Source organism: Lemur catta, chromosome 2 (assembly GCF_020740605.2).
Source record: "Lemur catta isolate mLemCat1 chromosome 2, mLemCat1.pri, whole genome shotgun sequence".
NCBI classification, from domain to species: Eukaryota; Metazoa; Chordata; class Mammalia; order Primates; family Lemuridae; genus Lemur; species Lemur catta.
In genome coordinates this window covers 32623243-32647334 of record NC_059129.1, presented here as the reverse complement: position 1 = coordinate 32647334, position 24092 = coordinate 32623243, and the positions used below count along the sequence as shown (strand labels likewise).

General features: G+C 49.4%; 1 protein-coding gene across 1 annotated transcript in view; it reads right to left on the bottom strand.

The window, feature by feature from the left end:
• The window catches only part of GALNT17 (polypeptide N-acetylgalactosaminyltransferase 17), a 210436-nt gene that overhangs the window by 33605 nt on the left and 152739 nt on the right, over positions 1-24092 (bottom strand). The window contains exons 6-7 of the mRNA XM_045542165.1: positions 8361-8546; positions 5224-5361 (exon numbers count right to left, since the gene is read on the bottom strand). Of these exons, the coding sequence (XP_045398121.1) occupies positions 5224-5361; positions 8361-8546 (324 nt within the window). The remainder of the gene's footprint in view (positions 1-5223; positions 5362-8360; positions 8547-24092) is intronic.

The following is a 24092-nucleotide window of genomic DNA, read 5'->3' as shown; positions in this document are numbered from 1 at the left end:
AGGGATGAATAAACATGTAAAAATCAAGGGAAAGGGACTCGTTATCTAAGCGGGCCTGGGCACCAACACTGTCGTAGGGTGACGGGCCGGGCTGACCCCTGCTGAGAGGTCTGGCATCGGCTGTGGCTAAAACTGTAAGTAGGATGAACATTAAAAACAGAGTTGTCTGAATCATGGTAGATCTGGTCATCAAACTGAATTTGATTAACAAGTTATTCATAATGAAGATATAAAATCTAAATAAAGTACAGTCAACCCTCTGTGTCTATGGCTTCCACATCCATGGATTCAACCAACCTGAATTAAAAATAGTTGAAAAAAAGGATGGTTGCATCTGTATTGAACATGTACAGACTTTTTTCTTTGTCATTACTCCCTGAACAATACAGTGCAACAACTATTTACATAGCGTTTACATTGTATTAGGTATTGCGAGTAATCTAGAGGTGACTTAAAGTATACGGGAAGCTGTGCATAGATTCTGTGCAAATACTATACCATTTTATACAAGGGACTCGAGTATCTGCAGAGTTAGCTATGCACAGGGGGTCCCAGACCAATCCCCCCCGGATCAGGATGACTGTATTAATAATGTTTGGGTTTAAAACTCAAGACAGTATTAACAAAGACTGAAGAGTTGATGAAGAGGACAGGAGAAAGTGTGTGAAAATTCTTACATTACATATCACTTGACCCTTAATTCTGGAGGCTCAGATGTTAAAATTTTTTTAACTAGAGGTAATAACCATAATGTAATTAAGAACAAGATATATACAATGCACATGATTAGAAAGCTTTTTAAAAAGCCAGACAACAAAATAGCCACAAATTAGGGAAGAGCAAGGAGTATAAAACCCAGAAATAGTCATTGGCCCAGGGAAAGACTCGTGAATAGAACTGTAAATGAAAAACAAATCATCCAAACTATATATGTATATAGCATGATATTCACTCTGTCTTCTTCATTTTCTCAGAGCTCAGGGGTCTGCGTGTGTTGAAAAAAACCAGTAGAAATGAGCATTAAAAATAGAGTTGTCTATCACACGATGGTAATATTCTCCAGGGATTAGGGGGTTGGGGGGGACAAACTCACAACTAATGGTCACAGACGCGGTAAGCATTGTAGAGGGGAAGGGCATGCCTCTAAACCCCACTTGGGTGAGGCAAAGGCATAAAATGTAACCAGAAGATGTTTGCACTTCAGTGTTTATTGCAGCATTATTCACAACGGCTAAAATGTGGAATCAGCTTAAGGGATGAATGGATAAAAAAGCTGTGGTGTATGTACACAATGGAATATTATTTAGCCATGAAAAGAAGGAAACTTTGTCATTTGCAGAAACATGGATGGATCTGGAGGACATTATTTTAAGTGAAATAATCCAGGCACAGAAAGACAAATATTGCATTTTCACACTCATATATGGGACCTAAAAAAAACTGATCTCATGGAGGTAGTGAATAGAATGGTGGCTACTAGAGATTGGTAAGGGTGGTGGGAAGGGGTAATGAAGAGGTGTTGGTTAATGAGTAATACTGTTAAGTAGAAGGAAAAAGTTCTAGTGTTCAATAGTGCAATAGGGCAACTATAATTAAAAATAATTTATTATATTTCAGAATAGTTAGAAGTTTTCAAATGTTCTCAACATATAGCAATGATAAATGTTTCAGGTGAATCCTGTCCCGATTACCCTGATTTGATCATTATATGTTATATGCTTGTATCAAGATATAACATGTACTCCATGATTATCTACTATTATTATGTATCAATAAAAAATTTAAAAAATAGAGTTGTCTAAATAATGGCAAATTTTGTTACCAAACTGGATTGGATTAACTTGATTTCTTTCACTTAATGCTATAGTCCATCTGAAATGCATTTCCGTACATGGTGAGCTAAGCAGGTAGAGAAGGAGCAATAGAACAAAATGCCCTAAAATGTTAACATTGATTCTATCTGGGAATTGGGATTTAGAGTAAGTTTTGTTTTCATCTTTATATTTCCTATAGAATGCATGTATTGAATTTATTATTTTTAAAATATAGGAAAATTTGTAAAAAAACAAAAGGCCTCCCTCCTCCAAAAAATCAGACTATGATATCTATGTTACCTCCAAGGCCACCCCACTGTATGCTTCCAGGGATATCAATTATATTGTGGTTGATGTCAGTGGCAGCCCCTGGAGTTGTGCAGTGCACGGACTGTGGAGCTGTGCGCAGCAACACCCCTGGCCACCTTCTACCATTTTTCCATTTTTAATCTTTCTTTTCAAATAACTATTTTTTTCTAATTATAAAATTATCACATATTATTAGTGAAAATTGGAAAAAGATGACAAAGTACGCACACAAAAACTGCCAGCAGTCCCACTACCTAAGGTAATTATAACTGTCTTCTCCATTTTGCCATGCTATTGTTCTACTCACTTCTAATCTAAAATAGCAGCTACTCTAGTTTTATCATACTGACTTTTTCCTCTTAAGCATTATAGTGTTAATATTTTTCTCAGGTCATTAAACTTTTGTGCACACCATTTCTAATGGCTGCAAAATATTTCGAACCATGAATATATTTAACTAATCTTCAAGTTAAATTAAAAAATTTTTGTGCCCCCAAATTGCTGAGATGAACAATTTTACTCTCAAATCTTTGTCCCTATTTCAGATTATTTTCTTGGGGTAAGAGTGGAGAAGAAAATATGACTATCATTAAGCTTTTTAATGCATGTGGTTCAAATTGCTTTTTAAAAAGCTTATTTCAATTTGCACTTTCACTGGAGGATATGTGATTTTTCATATTACCGAGACCTTGCTGGCAAAGTAATCAACATATATTCCAAAAATAAATTTTTGTTCATTTGGTAGGGAAAAAAAAGCTACCTCAATGTATTTAAAATTTATTTTAATTTCTTTGATTATAAAAGAAATTAAAATTTTTCATGTGTTTTCAACCATTTGTGTTTTTTCTTGTGTTAACCTTCCTTATACTTTGTTTTTCTTTTGGGATGTTATTTTGTTATTTAAATAAAATTGTTTATTTATATCAATTTGCAGCGCTCATTATATATTAATAGTATCATCCATTCATCTATAGTATTTGTGGCATATATATTTCTGGTTTGGCATATGATTTCTCTATTCAGCTGATGGATAGATGATTTTAATATTTATGAGTTCAGATCCATTACGTGTTTCCTTTGCATTTCCTTCCCTGGCTTTTATTCTTGGAAAGAACTTCCCCATTCAGAGATCAGATTCATCTCTATTTCCACAGGGTTCTTTCATGATTTCTTTTCTTTCATGGAATTCTAGTCCATCTGAAATGTACTTTGGTATATGGTGAGCTGTGAGAATCTAAATTGATTTGTTTTCCGAAGAGCCAGGCAATTTACCTGATTGTCTTAGGAATAATCCGTTCCCTGCCTATCATTTCTTGATGCCTCCTTTATATTTGATCTTTGATAACAAAAAAAACACATGCTTTTATTTCAAAGAAGAAAAGACAAGGCAGTTAGGACCTACTAATAACTTGTGTTGCATGTGGGGTGAAGAACTCTACATATCACAGCTGATTCTATTCTCCCGACAACCTGTAGAGTAGGTACTTTCATGCCTCCCACTTTATAGATGAGGGAACGGAAGCCGAGAGGATCCACACAGCCGGTAACAGCCCCCTAGGATTTGAATCCTGGCTCCAGAGCCTTCACGCATCCCCAGCCACCACACAGACCCTGCAAGACTGGAGCGTCTCATTCCAAACTCCAGCTCAGGAGGGTCAACACTCCACACCCTGACAATTTGACCTGTGGTTGATTTACTTTCTACAAAAGGCATAAGGCAAAGAATAAGAAAAATCTGCAGTTGTAGAAAAATGTAAATACTCTAAGTCAAAGGCAGATTTCTTAGCTTGACCTGGTAGTCACAGGGAGTCCCAGGCAGTCCTGGGAAGGAAACCCAAACTGTGGTGCCACTGGGTGTCTCTGCCAGGTCGAGAGCACCGACTGGTGTCACGGATTCCACCTCCGAACAGGCGCTGCCAGGAGGCGATGAGGCAGACGCATGAGACGTATGAGTGTTTCTACAGAAGGGTGCATCAGCAATGGCACTTACGATATTTTAAAAATGGACACAACACAAATGTCAACGTTCTCCAGCAAGCGCAGCATCCACAAAAGTGGAACCATACACAGCCATTAATGTGGCAGAAAAATGTTTAATGACACAGGAAGACATTGTCCATATACTATTGAATAAAATTTCAAATTATGAGCATTGTAGACAGCATGGTTTTAGTAAAAATATATACATGTGTGCACACACACACATATACACATACACACAGTAAAGAAGACCACACATCAAAATGTGCACATTATCTTTGGTGTCGGAATGCCTGTGTCCAATCCTGGCTTCAGGACTTTTAAGCCGTGGCCTTAGGTAAGTCAGATAATTTCTCTAAGTCTCGGCTTTCTTATCACTAAAATGGAAATGATGCTACTATCCCATTGGGTGAGGGTGAAATGAATTTGTCTGTGAAAAGCACTTAGAATAGCGCCTGGCACTTTGAAAGCACCCAGTAAATGTTCCCTGCTATTATCATTGTTTTCAAATTTTTTCTCAAATGCATATGTATGGTATTTGTAATGAGGGGAATCAATTTGCTTTAATGTCTAGAAAGGGGATATCTCATCACAGAAAACCCAAGAAGACCAGGTTTCCTCTTTGACGGTGACTCCAGCCCCCAGCACTGAGGCTCTGCCTCTCTGTGTACCCAGCTTCCTGCTCAACGTCCCACTTGCAGGTCCCAGAGGACCTCAGAGTCAACATGTTCCAAATAGAACTCATCATCCTGTACACAGCTCGGGCGGAGGAGACGACTGCCACAGCCTTTTGTCCCTGTTCCCCTTGTCACATTTATTACATTTGTTCCCACCTCCTCCTGGTAGCGGCAGAGAGCCTTGCTGTCAGAGCCCGCACCTCCCAAACCACTCGGAAGGAAGGAAGGAAGGAAGGAAGGAAGGAAGGAAGGAAGGAAGGAAGGAAGGGAGGGAGGGAGGGAGGGAGGGAGGAAGGAAGGAAGGAAGGAAGGAAGGAAGGAAGGAAGGAAGGAAGGAAGGAAGGAAGGAAGGAAGGGACAAATGGCTCTATCTTCCCCCAGCGAAGCAGTGCTCAGCACAGCGAACAGCCGTCCACCCCGGGAGCATGCGGGGTCTTAATTACCTCCCCGTAGGCGACGGTGTTGTTGTATCTTCGCATTTCTGGGTACACGTGGTCCAGGTACCACTGGAAATTCTTACACTTCAGGCTTTTCCTCAGAGCTCTTCTCTCCGAGACATCACCTATGTCAATTCCTGGATTCTGGAAGGAGAGGGAAGCAAAGGGTGTCGGCGGCCGTGGAGCCCGGGCCGGAGACAGGCAGGGGTGCAGTGGCTTCCGGGGACAGCTGCAGAGAGAGGACGCCTGAGCCCTTCCCTGGACGGGTGGGTCACGGGCCGGCCTGGTCGCCTGCACCTGGGCCACAGCGGCCTCTCCCCAGCGCAGTCAGGGACAGACGCACAAGGCCCCAGGCCAGCCGCCACCCTCGTCACTACCGCGGGGTCCCGGGACACTCTGACGGCAGCGACTGACATTCCCAGTTCCTTCTCCCTCACACCGCCCCAGGAACCATCAGAGCCAATTATTAGAAAAATTATTTGATTAAGACAAGAAAGTCAATGCCTACACCCGCTCCCGTCTTTCTGTCCCATACACGCGCCATGTCCCCCTTTGTTAGCTCTTCCCGAAGTTCATTATATGCAGAAGTGAAAATAATTTTCCATTGCAGAGCTTGTAATGATGCTCTAATGAATAATTCACTCTACTTTTACAGAAATGAGCCTGTGGTGGCTGCTGCGCGCTGGCTCGTTTCGGGGGCCTGGGACAACGGCAGCCGAGCGGTGTTTCGGGGGCCGGGGAGAAGACTTCAGAGTCCGTCGCTAAGGTTGCTCTGGCTGTCAAACAGGGATTTTAAAGAAAAAGCCCTTTACATGTCAAACTTATCAAACTTCATAGGCAAACCTGAGCAGCAGTGTCTAACTTGTTGTTTTCATATAGTTAGCCCAATTCATGAAAATGGTCATTTTTACAAAGCACGGCCGGTCACCGCTGGCATCTGGGACCTGAGGTTGTCTGCAATAATGGAGGAAGCAGCTGGCTAGAGTCAAAAGACTTGAGTTCTTCACCACACCAAGTCACAACTCTCTCTCTACAAAACAGAATACTAATCATCGTCTCCCTTCCCCTGACCACAGGGCTGGGAAGGGTTGCAGGAAAAGCTGAGCGGACATCCCTGCCCATGTGCTATGTGTGTGACCTTAAACAAGTCCCTTTTCACTTCACAGCAACTCAGTCTCCTCATCTGTAAAATGGCCATCAGAACAGGTTCTTATCAAGCTAGCATTTATGGAGCACTTAATAATTGCTAAGCTCTGTTTTAGGTTTCATTTTATATTCACAGGAGCCCTCATAGGTAAATATTAACAATCCATGTTTTACAGATGAAGACGCTGAAGTTCTTATGTCATGAGGTTGTTCTGAGAATCAAATGAGACGTTGCAAACAAGGAACTTTTATCAAGGACCTAGGACATAGTAAGTGCTCAACAAATGTTACCTATCTATTCCTAATATAATAACGATAGACAAAAGCACTTGTAGTGTAACAACTAGAAAGTACTATGTGGCTATAAGGGGATTTTCAATTCTTTTTTTTTTTTTTTTTTGAGACAGAGTCTCACTTTGTCGCCCGGGCTAGAGTGAGTGCCGTGGTGTCAGCCTAGCTCACAGCAACCTCAAACTCCTGGGCTTAAGCAATCCTACTGCCTCAGCCTCCCAAGTAGCTGGGACTACAGGCATGTGCCACCATGCCCGGCTAATTTTTTCTATATATATATTTAGTTGTCCAGATAATTTATTTCTATTTTTAGTAGAGATGGGGTCTCGCTCAGGCTGGTCTCAAACTCCTGACCTCGAGCAATCCACCCGCCTCGGCCTCCCAGAGTGCTAGGATTACAGGCGTGAGCCACCGCGCCCGGCCTCAATTCTTTAGAGTGTATTAAAATATTTCAAATACTGTAGCAACCATGAACAAATTCTTCACTGTTGTCATCTTCACCCACAGGCCTCGCACACATTCATCCGTGTTTCTGCCGTTCTAGGCTCTCGCCTCCTGAAAGGCAGAGGCTGCCATTGCTCAGTGGCATCATTCCAGGCGACTCTCCCAGGCACGGCTCAGACACCTACAGGGTGTGCTGGCTCAGGAGATAAACCGAGAGCTCCGTCTGAGGGGCAGGACACACCCTGACCTGTGAGGTCAAGCAGCGCCCCACGCCAGGCAGTGCTCTGAGGACGTGACAGGTGTTAGCTCCCTGAGTTCTCACAGTCCCCTGGGAAGGAGCACCCGCTGTGATCCCCACCTCACGGCTGAGGGAGAGAAGCTGCCATCAGCGCTTTGCACGCACAGGCTCCACGTCAGTGGATTCCACCAATGGCAGATTGAAAATATTTGGGGAAAAGAAATAATACAATGATAAAAAATTAATACAAATAAAAATACAGTATAACAACTACTTACACAGCATTTACATTGCGTTAGGTGTTAGAAATAATCTAGAGAGGATTTAAAGCACGCAGGAGGAGGGTGTAGGTTATATGCATGTGAGGGACTGGAGCGTCCTCAGATTTTGATTTCTGAGAGGGCTCCCGGAAACCAGGCCCCTTCGGATACTGACAGATGAGTGTGCAGAGAAGATGAGTGGCTTTGGTCACGACCTCATAACTAATAAGTGACAGAGCTGCAACTCAACTAACGCTAGTACACGGCCCCTGAGCGATACTCCCGTGGGGCTGTGGGAATGTGGGAATTTTCCCAGGCCACGTTCTGACAGCACGTGGAGGGCACCTGGACAGCCAAGGGACTTGGCATACAGAAGGGGCAGGTGTCCCAGGGCAGCGGGAGCTCCACGGGAGGGCACACAGTGACAGCGGATGAGGGGTCTAATGCCAAATTTTTGGACGAAAACCTTCTGGACATAATATATGCTTAGGAGCAGGGCGCCAGATTAACACCGTTAAGAGCGAGATTGACATGATATGACCTTTCTAATCTTTGTAAGTGGATCCAGAGATTTCCATTGTGCCAGTTCTGGTGTAAAGCAGGGATTCTGACACTTAGACATCTGTGAACCCCCTCAAAATGCGTTTGTAATCTCCCAAGTATGAGCACATTTCTGGGGAAGAGCCGTCAGCTTATTAAAGACATAGGGACGTGCCAACAGCAAGGATCACTGTTCTGGGGCGGGGGAGGCTGCCGATCTCTACCTCCAGCGGCAGGTTCCATGCTATGTACACGTGAGACTTGTAATCGTCCATCCAGACCTCAGCCACCCGGAGCGCGTTCCTCTTGGTGTAGAAACCAATGTTGCTGTTGTACGGCTTCTTCTTCCGCTCAATGTGGGCCACCCGCGAGCAGGGAAGGACTTCCATGCTGCCCCCGCAGAGCCACACCTGCAGGCACAAGGACTTCATCAGCCTGATGGAGAAGTTCCCAGAGGTTACTGCCCCCTCTCCCAGGCCCGAAAGCAATGGTTAAGCTGGCTTAGCATGAGTGGGAAATACATTTCCACATGTACAGTTAATGAGATTTCAAGGTTGGTTTGTTAGTGCAGCATAGCCTGACCTCACCTGACTAAAACATAGAAAAGAGGTTTGGGAGAATTCTTATACACATAACATCTCGGGCTATAAAATCCAGCTCTGGGAAAAAGGGACCCATAAACCTAAGGTGTGCATAACAACACATAGTTTTCTTAAGTTATTAATAGTGCACAATTGGCATCCATAAATGTTGTTTTCTTTCCCGCCTGGCTGAAGTGGTCCTTTGCCAACCTAGAATGGAAAATGGGTATGAAGAAACAGACTCTCTTTATTCGTGTCAGCACAAGGTGTGTACAGTGGTCAGTTCTGCACTGCTGATTTGCTCTATTTTGGAGTCCTAAGGGCACAGGCGTCAAAGCCTTCTGGAAGGCATCATGAGCAGACACCACATGCTGTTGCTGAAACACTCAGAGGGAAGGAAGGCTGAAAGGATGCGCCTGCGAGGGATGCGAAGGCCGAGTGATGGGGGCTTAGCGTCCTCTGCATGGGCTAGGAAGGTATCTGGGCTCAAAGGGCCCTGCTACAAGGGGAAGCCTGGACCATTTAACTTCCCTTGGTCTGGGTGGGAAAAACAAAGTATTTCTGGCTGTCAAGAAGGACTAATTTGTGGCAATGAGCTTCCTGGAACCAGGGGAGAAAAGAGGAAGATGACAGAAGAGTTGTCAGGACCTGTGAGCCTGTTCTGCTGTGAAGGTGCTGCATGCTCAACGTAAGTGACAGTGTGCAGGTGAGCTGGCCCAGGGGGGCAGATACAACGTATGCTTTAGTCTCCCAGAAACCTCCACAGTTAGGATAATGGGACACTCTTGAGTGTTCACACACTTCCCCTAGATCTTTGTTGATTGAATTTGGTGGCAAAATTCACGCGCGCGCGCGCGCGTGTGTGTGTGTGTGTGTGTGTGTGTGTGTGTGTGTGTGTGTGTGATCTTCTGTTTCTATTTCTCAACTTTGGCTACACCACAGGGAAATGATAAAATGGAAAATTCTCCCATTAGCAAGAATCTTCACTTGGCCTGCTTCTTCCAGGAGGAAAACGTAAGCTACGATCGGCAGGGAGTGGGTGGTCCAGTGTTGTCTGATCTAGGACCTGACAACTAGGTAGGGCAGACCCAGCTGCTGGCAGAGGAAGGACGTCACACCAGGGCGGCAAAATGCAAAATGTGGCAAGAGGCCTGTGGGGAACAGGGACAAGAAACCTGTGCCTTAGAGAATAAAACAAGGTGGCTGAATTTCAAGGAACAGGCAATATACAAAGATACAGTGTTTCACAGGGATGTTGAAAGATCCAGGGAATAAATAAAAAGATGTCCCATGTTCATGGATTGGAAGAATTAATGTTGTTAAAATGGCAATACTCCCCAAACTGATCTACAGTTTCAATCCCTATCAATATCCCAGCTGGCTTCTTCGTAGACATTAAAAAGCTGATTTTAAAATTCATACGGAAATACAAGGGATTCCAAATAGCTAAAACAATCTTTCAAAGAACAAACTTGTAGAACTTTACTTCCCAATTTTAAAACCTAATACAGAGCTACCATAATCAGGACAGCGTGGCACTGGCATAAAGACAGACACATAGATCCAGGGAACAGAATTTAGAGTCCAGAAATAAACTCTCACATTTATGGACAATAGACTTTCAACAGGGGTGTCAAGACAACTGAATGGAAGAAAGAATAGTCTTTTCAACAAATCGGGTTGGGACAACATGCAAAGTAATGAATATGAACTACCTCACACCATATATAAAAGTTACTAATGGATCAAAGACCTAAATGTAACAGCTAAAACTATAAAACTCTTGGAAGGAAATATAAGGGAAAATTTTCATGACCTTGAATTAGACAAATGTCCAAAAACCAATGAATGAAGAAATAAAAGGTGGCATATCCATACAATGTAATATTATTTGCCAATTAAAAAATGAGATACTGGTACATGCTACAACACAGATAAACCTGGAAAACACGGTAAGCGAAGAAGCCCATTGCAAAGGGTCTCATATCGTATGATTCCATTTATACGAAGTGTCCAGAATAGAAAAATCTACACAGGCTGAAAGTAGCTTGATGGATGCTTGGGTGGGGGCTGGGGGTGGAGGAAAGTGAGACTGCTAATGGCTGCAGGTCTTCTTTTCAGGGTGCTGAAAACATCCTAATACTGATCGTGGTGAACTCTGCACAGCTTGTTGAATACACTGAAGCCCCGTTGAGTTGTACACTGTAAACGGGTGAATTGTAACAGTGTGTGAATATCTCAACACAGCTGTTATAAAAATAAATAGATAAATCCACAGAGGGATGGGAAAACAGATTCAAGGGGTACACTTCCGTTTGGAGAGCTCAGGTCGGATGGAAGCAGAGCAGGGCTCGGGGAGGGTCACAGATGCAGGTGCACAAGGGACTTTGGCAGCAGCCTGAAACCCGGCCATGAGACAAGAGGTGCCAGGCTGGTGGGAGTAGCCAGGCTGAGCTGGTGACAAGTCCCCCATGCACAGGCCAGAGCAAGGTCAGATTGGCCCAAACCCTAGGGTGTGGCCAAGCTCACGAGAGGGGTCCAGCGGAAGTGGCTGTTAGGACGGGCGGCAGGAGCATGGAGGAGCCAGGTTAGACCCCATGTCAGATACTGAGCATCCTAAGGAAGAGGAGGGAGGTGGCTGCCAGGTGGGACAGCAGGCAGCTCGGCACGTCTGTCCTGCACGGCAGAGACACAGCCCTCCTGTCCTGGGCTCTGCAGTGTGGACACCAGCTGGCACTCAGTGGGCACAAGCCCAGACACACTCAGCTCTTCCCGCAGAGTCCGGGAGGGCAAGGGACTCCGGGACTGTTAGATGCCTGGAAGGCGCACCCCTCTGTGGGCCCAGCAAACCCAGAGTGAGTTGCCAGGGTCAGTGCTGGCCCAGGAACCCTAACACACATCGCCACCACCCAGTGTGCATGTCGGTTATCACCCCGCCTACTCCAGCCAGGGTCTACACTGGAGCCGTCACCACCAGCGATCAGACTGGGTTTAAAGTCCTAGGTGTGAGCAGTCAGCTATAGCACATGAGACAGAAAATGAGAAGTCCCTCTGCCCTCCCCTCCCCCAGCCGCCATGTCCACAGACCCCTCCCCTCAGAGAGGCCAGTGTCCCCCATCTGCCTGCTCCAGACCCAGCGCCAGCCCAGTGATGACAGCCAACTACCTCATTAAATCTTCGCAGATGAGGAGACTGAGGGTCAGAGAAGTGGGGTGAGCAGTTCATAATCCCACAGTCAGCGAGCGGGGAGCCAGAACCACGCCCTGACCGCATACTGGAGCAGCAGGCCCACCTTTCTCTGGGGGGGTCCTTCGTCCCAGGGGGGCTGACCTATGGCCACAGGCCCCTCGGCTCCTCCTCAGCCACAGCCTATCTTTCGCTCCCGGTGCCTGGCTGGCTCCTGTGACCCGCACTGTTACCTGAGTGAGTGAGGGGAAGAGTGAAGGATCTGGTGGGGACAGAGCAGGGGGTGTGCCCCTGCCCCAAGCAAGCTCAGTGGACCTGCAGGGCACTGTTGACACCCTCAGGGTGAGAGGTCAGAGCCTCCTGCTGCACAAAGCCATTTGGTGGCACCACGAGGGAAGCTGCAAAGAGCCCGGCAGCCGAGTGATTATCCAGGCCCAGGGCTCTGCTCTGAGTTGTTTGGGAGTGGTCACCGCAGGGCTCATGGGCTGGTTCTTGGTGACAACGAGTTGACGTGAAGTCAGCCAGTGGTTCAACAACTGGGTCCAGACAGCAGAGGTAAAGAAATTAAAGACAATGCCCTTGAGCCTTAGCAATAAACTACAGGTCAGTAAGGCTGCTACCAGGGGGTATTTCAGAAAGAATGGGTATTCCACCTCAGCCTTGAGTCCGCCTGAAAGGTCTGGAAGCACGAGATGGACTCAGTGATCCAGTCCACCTTTCTGCCAGACATAAGAATCAGCTACGTGTGTCCCAAGTGCAGCCACTCCCAGGGAGGGGTCCTGAGGCTCTGTCCTCTACCTCAGCATTTATCAGCCCAAATGGTGGATTCCTAGAGGGGCTGGAAGAAATGACAGTGAATGGAAACTCATAGAAAGGTGGGAATGACAGCGAGATTGGCACGTCTCGGGTGCCGTGGAGGGAGAGGAGAGGGACCCAGCCCACTGTGGAAGCACTCCAGGCCACACTCCTCACACAGGGGAGGGGGTCGGGCCCCAGACTGGCTGGAGTGGGCCAGGAGGTGGGCACGGCCAGGCTCTAGGACCAGTACTGGGGCAGAGAACCCGTGGCAGGGCTCTCGGTGCCCCTGCTAGGGAAGCAGGGAGGTGGCCGTGCATAAATGGCAGTGGCCAGCAGAAGGTACGGTGGCTCCAGGAACAGATATTCACTCACTAATTTATTTATTCATCTAAAAATTGTCCATTCATGGCCCGCTTTCCCGTGCAGGGGGGCGAAATGAGGAGCGTCAGCGACAAGGTCCTTGCTCTCTCGAGGCTGATGGTCTAGCAAGGGAAACACACTCATCAAAGCATCCCAGGCAGAAATGCACCATCACAAAGGGAGCTTCTCCAGGAGGGAAGGCAGCACAGTGCTGGAAAAAACAGCACTTAACAAGGGGCGGTGGCCAACGGGTCCAGAGAAAGCATCCCTGAAGAGGGGACACTAGGGCGAGGGCTGAAGGGCTAGGCTGAGCCGAGGGGAGGAAGCAGGTGAGGGTCCCCAGCACAGAGGCAGCCAGCACAGTCGCAGTGACCCTTGGGGAGGGAGCAGGGTGAAGTGGGGTGTTTTCAAAGCCAGCAGCAGCAATTCTCCCCGTGCTCCTTGGCTTTGTGACTTTTTCCTTCCTCCAACAAAAGGTGGGAACTATTTCCCTTCCTCTTGATCTTATGACTTGCTCTGATAACAGAACACAGAAGTGACGTCTCATGCTCTCCGAGGCTAGGCCTGAGGAGGCTTTGCTGCTTCCACTTTCTCCCTCTTGGAATCCTGAGCCCACCATGCTGTGAAGAAGCTGAGGAGCAAACACCACAGAGTGAAAGAGATCCAGCTGTTCCAGTCATCGTGGATGATACCCCAGGCATGTGAGCAAGGCCATGGGGGGACCAGAACCCCTGATTCAGCCCACCAGACTGCGAGTGCGAGAGTGAGCCCATCAGGGTGCAGAAGAACCACCCGGCTGATCCCAGCCCACACTGCCAAACTTCAGAATCTCAACCAGATCAGTAGTTATTTAGGCCACTAAGTTTGAGCTTACACAGCAATAGATAAGAGATACACACAGGATATTTGAGGAACTAAAGGAACACCCATGTGACTGGAACTCAGGAAGCAGGGGTGGAAGAGAGAGGAGTAATGGGGAACAAAGGCAGAGGGTAGGCAGAGTCCACACCTAGCAAGGGTCCACAGGCCACGTTAAGGAAATCGGCCTTTGATCTGAATGAGAAGCCACTGAAGGATTTGAGTTTGAAAAGATTGTTCTGGCTGAAGTGCAGGGAATAGATTGGCAGCAGGAAAAGGGGAGACAGAAAATACAGGAGGGTTTTGCTGTTAGGCAGTGGAGAAAAGTTGCTTTACCTAGAACAACAAAATAGACAGATCTGAGGGATTGTTACCAGGTGAAGTCACCAGCAACGGCCTGGCTATGTACGGCTGGATGGGGAAGGAGGGCTCAGAATGACTCCTGGGTTTCCTGCTTGTGCCACTGGATATATAGAAGCATCCTTCATTGGGCCAAAAAGTCTGCCCAAACCTACCCAGGCCTCTGGGTGTGGGGGGATGATTCAAAAGAGACCATCCCATGGCTCCAGGGGCTGGGAAGTCTCAGGCAGGACACATCCTTCTGGTTCCTGACGGTTCAGGCCCCAGAAGAGGAGGACACTACGGGGATGAATGTCAGTGGGTGGGATTGGGTTTCCCTCATTCTAGGGAGTCTTCAAGGACAAGTTGGTTTATTTACATCTTTTGATACTTTCCATTCATACATTTCATACATTCAGTTCATATTATTTAATAAATGCTTTCACTAATCCATCAGAGACTTACAGATTATGGAAAGGATGTCATCAGACAAAGTAAAAGGTGGTATTTCCAGAGATACCCCCGGACCACCACCTGGCTGATGGGGTCCCGGAACATCCTTCACATTATCCCAGTGGGAGTCCCAAAGGTCTTTCCTTCAAGGGCAGGATGAGGAGCTGGCTTAGATCGCTCGTCCCCAAACCTGGCTGTGTCTCTACACCACCACGGGGAGACGTTAGAATGACCAGTGCCTGGATCCCACTCCCGTCCTATGAATCACATTCTCCAGGGGGGAAGCTGAGGCACCAGTGGGTGTGTAAAAGGTCCCCCAATGGGATTGGGATGTGTAGCCATGTTTGGGGACCACTGGCCTAGAAGACTTCTAATACATTTTCTGGGGCTGTGGTTTCATGACTCATTTTACAGAGGCAGAACGACACTAAGCAGGGGTTGCCCTGCCAAAGCCTAGACCACGGGATGCTGGGTCCACCAGCCCCAGGAGGAGGCACAGTCACCTAATGAGCATCCAACTTGCCAGGTGCCGCCCGGGCCAGCTGCTACCTGGGGCCCCTGTCACTCAGGAGCCTGGGTACCCCTGTCTTGGTGGGGGTGAGAAGAGAGGGGGAAGAAACCAAGAAGTCAAAGCAAAAGTGACTGGTTCATTTACATTAATTATACTCATAGGTGATGGCCACCAAGTATTTTTGATATGTTAAAAAAATTTAAAGAACACCTTCTCCGAGATGTTTACTTTATTCATTTTTAAGTACATGCAGATACTACTATGCTAATGTATTTTACACATGAAAAATGTACAGATATATAGAAATCCAAAAATGATATAAAAATGTGAGTGCTAATATAATCCTCTCATACCCCCAGTGGATCAACTCATGTCCCCCGCTTTGGAAACCACTGCCCTGAGGGTGAGGGGGCTGTTCCCACATAATTTCACAGAATCTAGTATTCAAGGTCTGGTCTTATCCCACAGTTTTCAAAAGCCAGCTGTTTCTCAACAGCAGCAGGAAATACCACTCAGGAATAAGAAGGGTTGGAGCCAAAATAATCCAGTGAGAGTTTCCAATTGTGTGATTAGACTGAACAGTGGGTGCCCTGATTATGTGAAAGCCACTTTTCCAGGGACCTTCAAGGCCCTGCCTGGGAGCGGCTCTCTCTGGGAAAAGCCTGGATGCTGTGACAGGGGAGGCCCAGAGCAGAAGGACAGTGGCTCCTTTCTCCCCATGTCCTAGTCACTCGGATTGAGCAAGACAGCCGAGTACGCCAGAAACAAACCCAGGTGCCACCCTCTGCACTTCCTCCCCCAGCACCAGCCAATCCACCACCAAGTCCTGCAGATATTTCTTAGCTATGACTCAGCTCCATCTCCTTCCCTCCTCATCCACTGTGACCTCCAGATCACTTTCTCCTCTGCCATCACTCAGATCCAAGCCACCACCGTCTCCCACCTGGACCACAGCCATCACCTCCTGACCCCACTCCATCCAATCTGACCTCCACTCAACAGCGGTACTAACTGATCCTGCTTCACCCCTGCATACTTCACTGGCTCCCACTGCTCTGAAAATAAGTCCAGAGTCTTCACTCGGCCTTCAAGGCCTTGCATCACCTCCCCCTACAGCATTCTCTACACAGCTCCTCCCACCCCACAGTCCGTTTTATCCTTCCCTGTGCCCCACTCCTGCCCAGGACACTCCTCTCCTACCTGCCTAGGTGATGCCTACTCAGACTTTGCACTTCAGATCCATCATCACCTCCTCAGGGAAGCCCCAGATAAAAGCAGAAGCCCCTGTGACAGGCCAGCTTAACGCTCATCACAGCTGCAATTCTGCGAGCCTGCTGGCACGTGGGTGTGCAACAGCGGTGCTTTCTCTCCTCTGTACTGGGCTGTTAGCTGGATGAGGGCGGAACTGTGGCATCCGTGTCCCCATGGCCCAGCACCATGCCTGGCACACAGTGAGCACGCGGTGAGTTCCGAGTGTTTGTTCAGCGAATGAGCACGTGAGTGTCGTTAAGAATGCAGGGGGTGGAGGAAGTGCGTGTGGAATGGGTCTGGAGAGAGGGCATAGGAGGGGCAAAAGGAGCAACAAAATAAATTTTAAAAAAAGGATACAGACTAGAAGACACAAAGTGACAGGTAGAGGAAGGAAAAGCAGGTGGACCAAGGTCCCTTGGGAGACTCAACACCAGCTGGATCTGAGTCTCACCTCCCACAGTCCCAGACCACCCTCCTGCTTCTGAGAACACTGTTCCTTGACGCCCCTTCTGGTGATGCGAATCCACCCACACTTGCCACCACTAACCTGCCCCGCCCACCCTGGCCCCAGGGAGGGGTGTGGCCTTTAGCTGGGAGCTATCAGAGGAAGAACCAATCATTTTACTCTCTAATCAGGAAAAGCCACAGGCTCCCCTTATCCTATAACGTGGGCATGTCCCTTCTCTCCCTGTGCCTGTCTTCCTGTGTGTAAGTGATGGGAGCTGTCTCTGAGGCCGCTTTCAGCTCCAACATCTGGACGGAGCGCGGCCCAGGCTGCGGGACTACAGGCTCTGCTAACAGGACACCAGCTTGCAGGGGCGCCCACCCCGTGCTGACTTTCTTGAGAAATAATCTTGAGACTTCCAGGAATTCCTCCCACGCATGAATTTAGGAACGTTTCTGGACCATGTAAGAGAGACACTACCAGATCTCAGATCTAAACTATTGTAGGGTATATCAATCCTTCTTTTAATTTGTCTCAAACTTCTTTCTGGCTAGCAGCCCTCACTTTCTTGGGCCGCTTTCCTTGATTCTGGTATCAGCTGCAGTGCTGGGCCTTCCCTTGGAGGCCATTTTCCATACCCCACAAGGCAAGCACCTCCGCTTCCTAGGAGGTTAAGACAAGTCGAAATCACAGCAGCTGCTGGGAGCTGAGACGCTTTCTCAGTGGCCGGGAGGCCCTGGCACCACGGTCTTCCCTGCTGTGAGGCCAAAATGACCAGTGATGGCTTGTGTGAGTCTCCAGTGTCACTTACACATCAACACTGTGCATGTGCACCGACAAATGCAGTTTCTTTTGTCTGGGGGATGTGGACTGCTCCTGATCTAGGAAAGTTTAATTTTGTCCCAGCCCAGCCGAGCCCAAGGCAAGTGTCCTGTCCAGGCCCTGCCCAGGCACCACGTGAGCGGGTGGGCCTGCCCACTGCCCGCGGGGCAGGGACAGAGTCGGGGCGTCCAAGGCGAAAGGCAAGATGCCCCAGACACGACTGGGCACGCTGTGTGAGGAGGCGCTGCCCTGAGCAGGAGGGCGTCAAAGTCACGACTGAGTGAGGACTAGCTAGACTCCAGTCTGAAAGAGAACAAGAGACGCTGCGGAATGTTCCGTGGCAAACAGGGCGAATACAGAGTGAGTTTGCTCAAAAGACCACAGGCTGTAGTATCCACCAGAGCTGGCTACAGAAGGGGACTTGGCGGACTCTAAGTCTTAAAAAACATATATATATATATATATATATATATATATATATAACAATTTTATTGAGATATCCGCATGCTATAAAATTCACCTATTTAAAGTACACAATGCAATGATTTTTAGTATCTTCACGGAATTGTGCAAAGATCACCACAGTTTTAGAACACTTTCATCAGCCCAACTAGAAATCCCCTGCCCTAGTCACACCCCAGCCTCCCCTCCCCCAGCCCTGTGCAACCACTAACCTACTGTCTGTCTCTATGGATTCCACTATTCTGGAAATTTCCTGTAAGCAGGATCATACACCATGCAGCCCCTTGTGGCTGGCTTCTTTCACTTAGCATAATGTGTCAAGCTTCGTCAATATCGTAACACGCATCAGTACCTAACCCCTTTTTAAGGATGAATGATGTCCCATTGTGTGGATGTACTTCATTTCCTTATTCATTGATGGCTGAACACGTGGGCTGTTTCCATCTCGGCTGATGCGAATGATGCTGCCGCGAACACTCACACACAGGTGTTGGTGTGGGTGCGGCTGTTGTTACTCTTGGCTATACATCCTAGGAGTGGAGTTGCTGAGTCGTATGTTAGCTCTGTGTTTAACCTTTCGCGGAACTGCCAGGCCGATTTCCAGAGTGGCCGCGTCATTTCAGACTCCCACCCGCAGTGTGCGAGTTCCTGGCCGGGCCTCGGGCTCCAGACCGCCGGCTGCCGGCCCCGTCTCCCGGTTTCTTAGCCGACCTCAGCAGCCTCACCCCTGCGTCTCACTGTCCTCACCCGCACAGTGCAGGACAGTAACAGCCCTGACCTCTCAGGGTCGTGGGAGGTTACACGGGATGTGACGTGCGCCAAGTGCCCGGGGCAGGGGCTGGCCGAGTAAGTGCCCAGCACGTGTCATTTGTGTCATCATCACTGCCGTTGCTCCAGGATCCTGGGCAGGATTCCAACCTACGTCTTCCCAGTACCATCTGAGGAGAGGATGGGCAGGATGAAGTTTCTAGAAGGTTCTCCCTGGTCAAGCACTGAATATGTTGGTGGGACTGTCATGCTGAGGTACTGGGCCGGCGTGAGCAGAAACAGTCCCCGCCCAGACGTCCGGGCCTCGTCCGAAGTGCGTGTGTGTGAACCCTGTCTTCAGAGCCCACCCAGCACCCTCCCCAGGTACGGTCCTCTGCGCCCTTCTCCTCCCTCCCTGTCACGCCCAGGCAGGGACGCCCCACCCATGGGGTCTTGCCCTGGCTCCCATGGCAACCACAGATGACCCATGCCGTCCTTCCCGGGAGCCAGCCCCGCCACCTCAGGTCACCCAGTAAAGATGCAACTTCCTGCTGCGCTGGGCTGAGCTGCCTAGCTCTGGTGCCTGACGGGACATCACTGTTCCCTTCGCAGGTGTGTCTGGCAAATACTGGGACTCCAACGGGAGAATTCCAGGGGAGCTGACAGGTCAGCCATCTGGAAAAGGATGCAAGAAATGTCAAACCCTCCCGTGCAGGCCTCAGTCTGTTTCCAGCAAGCCTGCTTCCTGAAAGCAGACGGACACCCGGAATAAAAGGAGATTTCACTGACATCTCCTAGGAAAGACGAAGATGGAATTTTCATTACGTTGTGTCATGTGCACTCGGAATATAGGGGGAGAAAAGCTCGCCTCTGTCTGAGAAGGCTACAAACTGTGTGTTCCAACTGTACAGCCTTCTGGAAAAGACCAACTATGGAGGCTGCCAAGAGATGGGGGTGGAGAGGACACAGGAGGGGAACAGAGGGCTTTAGGGCAGTGAAAATCCTCTGTGTGACACGGTAATGGTGAATACAAGTTACACTTCTGCCCAAACCCACAGAACGCACAACCCCAAGAGAGAACCCTCGTGTAAACCACGGACTTGGGGACTGTGATGGTCAGTGTGGGTGCCACAGCTGGGCCGTCTGTGACTGCTGCAGATGTGATAACGGGGCATCTGTGCACGTGTGGGGCAGGGAATCTCCATGCCTTCTGCTCAACTTTTCTGTGAGCCTGAAGCTGCTCTAAAAAAATAAAGTTGGTGTTTTTTTGTTCTTTTCATGTTTAAATAAAAAACCTCAGCCCTTAAAAAATGGTGAGTGTGGGGAGTCCAGGAGCCCAGAACTAAGTGACACTCTGTTGGGCCCCTGTGGGCGTGTGACCAGCACCTCCTGACATTCCGGATCACAGGGAGTCCTGGGGCCACACCTGCTCCTGCGGTCCCCGTAGCAACCCCGAGCACAGGTGGGCTCACCGCAAGCTTCGGCTCCAGGGTCCTGAATGGCACAGGCTCCTTTCAAGGCCTGGCCTTTGTATCTAATTTCGTTCTTGTCAGGAGGCTTCCCAGGTTCTAGAAGCATCAGCCCCCACAGAACTGGATGCCCTATACTGGGGCTTCCCAGTCCTTTCCCTCAGGGAGTGACCTTCCACCACCTTTGGACTGGGTCTTTCAGGTGTCTTCACACTAACAGGGATTCTTCTTTCTATCAGATTAAAGTTGCTTTGGAAGCCATTTAAACCCATTTACATTGTTAAAAGCAACATTGGAGGAACTTTCAATGCAGAAATTACATTAATAACCCCATTCACTAATGCGAGCTCAAACTTTAGCCCTTTGTTGGTAAAATCTGACTCAACACAGATTTCTGGCTATGAGAGCATTTTAAAATGTTACTCCCACCCCACTAATCTTTTCCAGGACTTCCTGGTAAACTTCTTCCCAGAGGAGCAAGCTAAGCTCCCCCTCCTGAAAACCAGCAGAACGTCCCTCAGCGTCCCATCCCCCACCCTGGAGACAGGGACTTCTCCCAGTTTAATCACACATTCTCTTCCACGACACTGGATGGACGCAGAATGGCTTTCCCCCTAAAGTCCTTCTACAAAGACTCCGTTTCAATCTTCTATTTTATTTATTACTGTTTCTCAGAAACAGGATTTACAAATGTGGACCTCAAAACATAGCTCAATTTAAGCACCGCAGTGGCAAGAACCCCTGGATACACGGATCCTTCTGCCAGCAGGTGAAGTCATTTCTCTTAATACAGGACGAGGAATTAAGATGGAGTATGGTCAGTGACCCGCGCTTCAGAGGAAAGAGATGCGGACTGAAAGCAGCTTGGTTAATGGAGCACAGAAGGGAAGACTTTTTTCTTTTCTTTTCATTTTCATTGCTGTTGCTCCTGCACTTGAAAGAATGATCTTGAGGAGGGGAGAATCCTATAGGCTCGTGTTCACCAGTTCAGAATTCTCCCCCTGCCTTACAACCCAGCTTGACAGCATGATTTTGTCATAGAGGGTCAGGGCTTCTGAGTTAGAAAATTAGCCCAAAGGAGCTTGGGTCAGGCTCACTTAGGTGGGCTTTGCCCTGTCCCCTTCCCCTCCTTTCCTTCCTTCTTTTGCTCCTATGTCTTCCTCTCCTTCCCCGCATCCCTCTTTCCCCACCGCCCAGGTGTTCCGCGTCCGTCTACCCCTGTTTCCACGCTCCTTCCCGGACTCTGCCCGTCCACGCTCCTTCCTTGCTCTGCCCTCCTTTCTCTGCATCAGCCCCAGCCACCAGGTACGAAGCACTTTATTGCCGTCTGTAATCCCAGCTTCCAGCCTGATGCCTTTAACTTCCAACAATTTCCCTTCTTTAGTCGTCCAGTTCAACGCCACATACATGTTTACCGAGAGCTCAGAGCTAAACGCTGCCGGGGATATGAAGATAATTCAGACATGGATTCCAGGGCCAGGCTCGCAGCCTTCATTGTTTCCTCAGAGCTTAAAATTAGGATGCCAGGGAAGCACTGAAAACTACTTTAGAACCTTTGGTGCAGAAGCTGCCAGAAGCCGGGAGGATGAGAACATGGTCTTCACGCTGCTGTCTGTGAATACCGCCTATCCTTCCACTAACACTTAGTTGCATTTTGCCTGGGATTAAAGAAGAGCTGGTAGGGTACAATTATAGACAAACTATGTTTAACTACAGTAGGGAAGTGGATTATATTTAATTCTGTGTCTTCAACACCAGGCGACTGCGTGCAGTGATCTAGAAGAGGACGGGCATGTCCACATCCTTTGAACAGCACAAAGTCACACGGCCCAAAAGGCCTGCAGGGCTTGTGATCCCTGTCTCTGGCGCTCGAGTTCCCTAACTGGACCCAACTTGGTCAAGGTCAAGTAAAAGGCGTTGCCAATTATTACTCCTAGAACTCTGCAGAAAGGGACAGTGGCACCGGGCGGTCTGGAGTTTGGGGACAACACTTAGGAGAAGCCAGCGCTGCTCAGCCTGCCACAGCTGTGCCAGACCGAGCAGCCCATCTGCCCACTGGTCACCGTCTAACAGGGACTTCCTGTCCTCATAGTGCAGCTGGCCAGGCGTGTCTGAGACACACCTTGGAAGAACTCTGGCTGCTGATTGAACCTGTCTTTCTCACCCGAGACAGGCCAGAGGGAGGCCCACTCCCCTCCTCACAGGGGCTGGGGCTGTGAGAACCCCTCCCCCAAGGTCACAAGACGGGGATCCAGTGGTGAGCACCTGGGCCGGGCAGGGCTCCCCACTGTGGCAGAGCCTGAGAAACGCCACACGACAGCCTTCGAGCCTGGCCACCTGAGGCAAGGAGCCAAGGCCCAGGCAGAGGCAGGGAGCGGGGAGAGCTGGCAAGCGCAGAGAGCTGGTGAGGGACGTTGGGGCCACCCCTGCAGGCGGGAGGACCCTGACAGACATCACCCAGAGCTGGGCACCAGCACGGGCCCACCTGGCCCTATACTCCCCGCGAGCCATTTTGCTACAATTGCACTGCGTCACATGATGGAACTATAGCGGGCTCAAACCCCGGCTCCTGGGCAGGGCTCGAAGGCACTGCCACTTCCTGCTCCCAGAAATCCGCAGAAGGGCCCGGCAGGCGCTGAGCTGCCTGCAGTTTGGGCCCAGGTCCCACGGTGGTTTTGCGACTCCTCCCTCTGAGCCTCAGTTTCCTCAGCCGTCAACGCAGCAGATGACAGCATGTGATCTGCGGGCTGTCCTGAGGAGGGGCTGGGCTAACGTGCGGAACATCCGTTAACACGACGGGGACTCATAGTAAACACTGACAAAACCGAGGTGGCCATGACCGGCTGTCCACAGGAGAAGCTATGAGGGGAGCTGCTGCCTCAGTGGGGACAGCACCGGCCCCTCTGCGTGGGGCCCATGGGAGGGGCCAGCTAGAGACGATGGCCTTGAGGACCGTGAAGAAATGACAGCTGCTGATACCCGCACAGGGCCACAGCCTTGCCGCCGGGCCACCACTGGTCCCTCTGTTCACTTTCGGTTTTCACCTGTTGCACAAGCCTGCGACTGGGTGTGGGCCGGCTGGTGGGCCCGGCCCCCCTTCCTCGCCTGGCTGGGGGAGACTCTTGCTCTCCCCGGGGCTCCCCCCCGACAGCCTGGCTGCAGCCTGGCCTGGCCGGCTGGACGTGGTCAGGCCGAAGGATTTCCTGGGACGCAACAGCTGTCGGGTGGTGCCGGTGAGTCCCACGGCTCATAGAGTGAGCAGGATGGCTTAGCAGCACCGCTCGGAGCGCCACAGTGACCGGGACACCCTGGCGCAGCAGACAGGGCGGGACGGCAGCAGGCAGAGGCAGCGCTGGGGCAAGAGGCTCACAGAAAGCAGAGCCCGGGCTTCCGGGGCCTTGGGGGGGGCCTCTGCCTGGAAGCCCACCTGCTCGGTGGCCCTAATGTGGAGCCCATGCCAGCATTCGGGTCGCTGGGGCTGGGGATGGGAGGGAACAACCTGAGGAGTTGTCTCTCACGCTCTTTTTCTCGAGTTCTGGTGGGAGCAGGAGGAACTGGGCCTCCAGCCAGTCTCCCATCCCTGTCACCAACTCTGAATAGCAGATTCGGAGTCCCCTTTAGGGACCGAGTCACCAAACACACTGTCCCTGGCAGGAGGGCTCATAAAGAAGCGC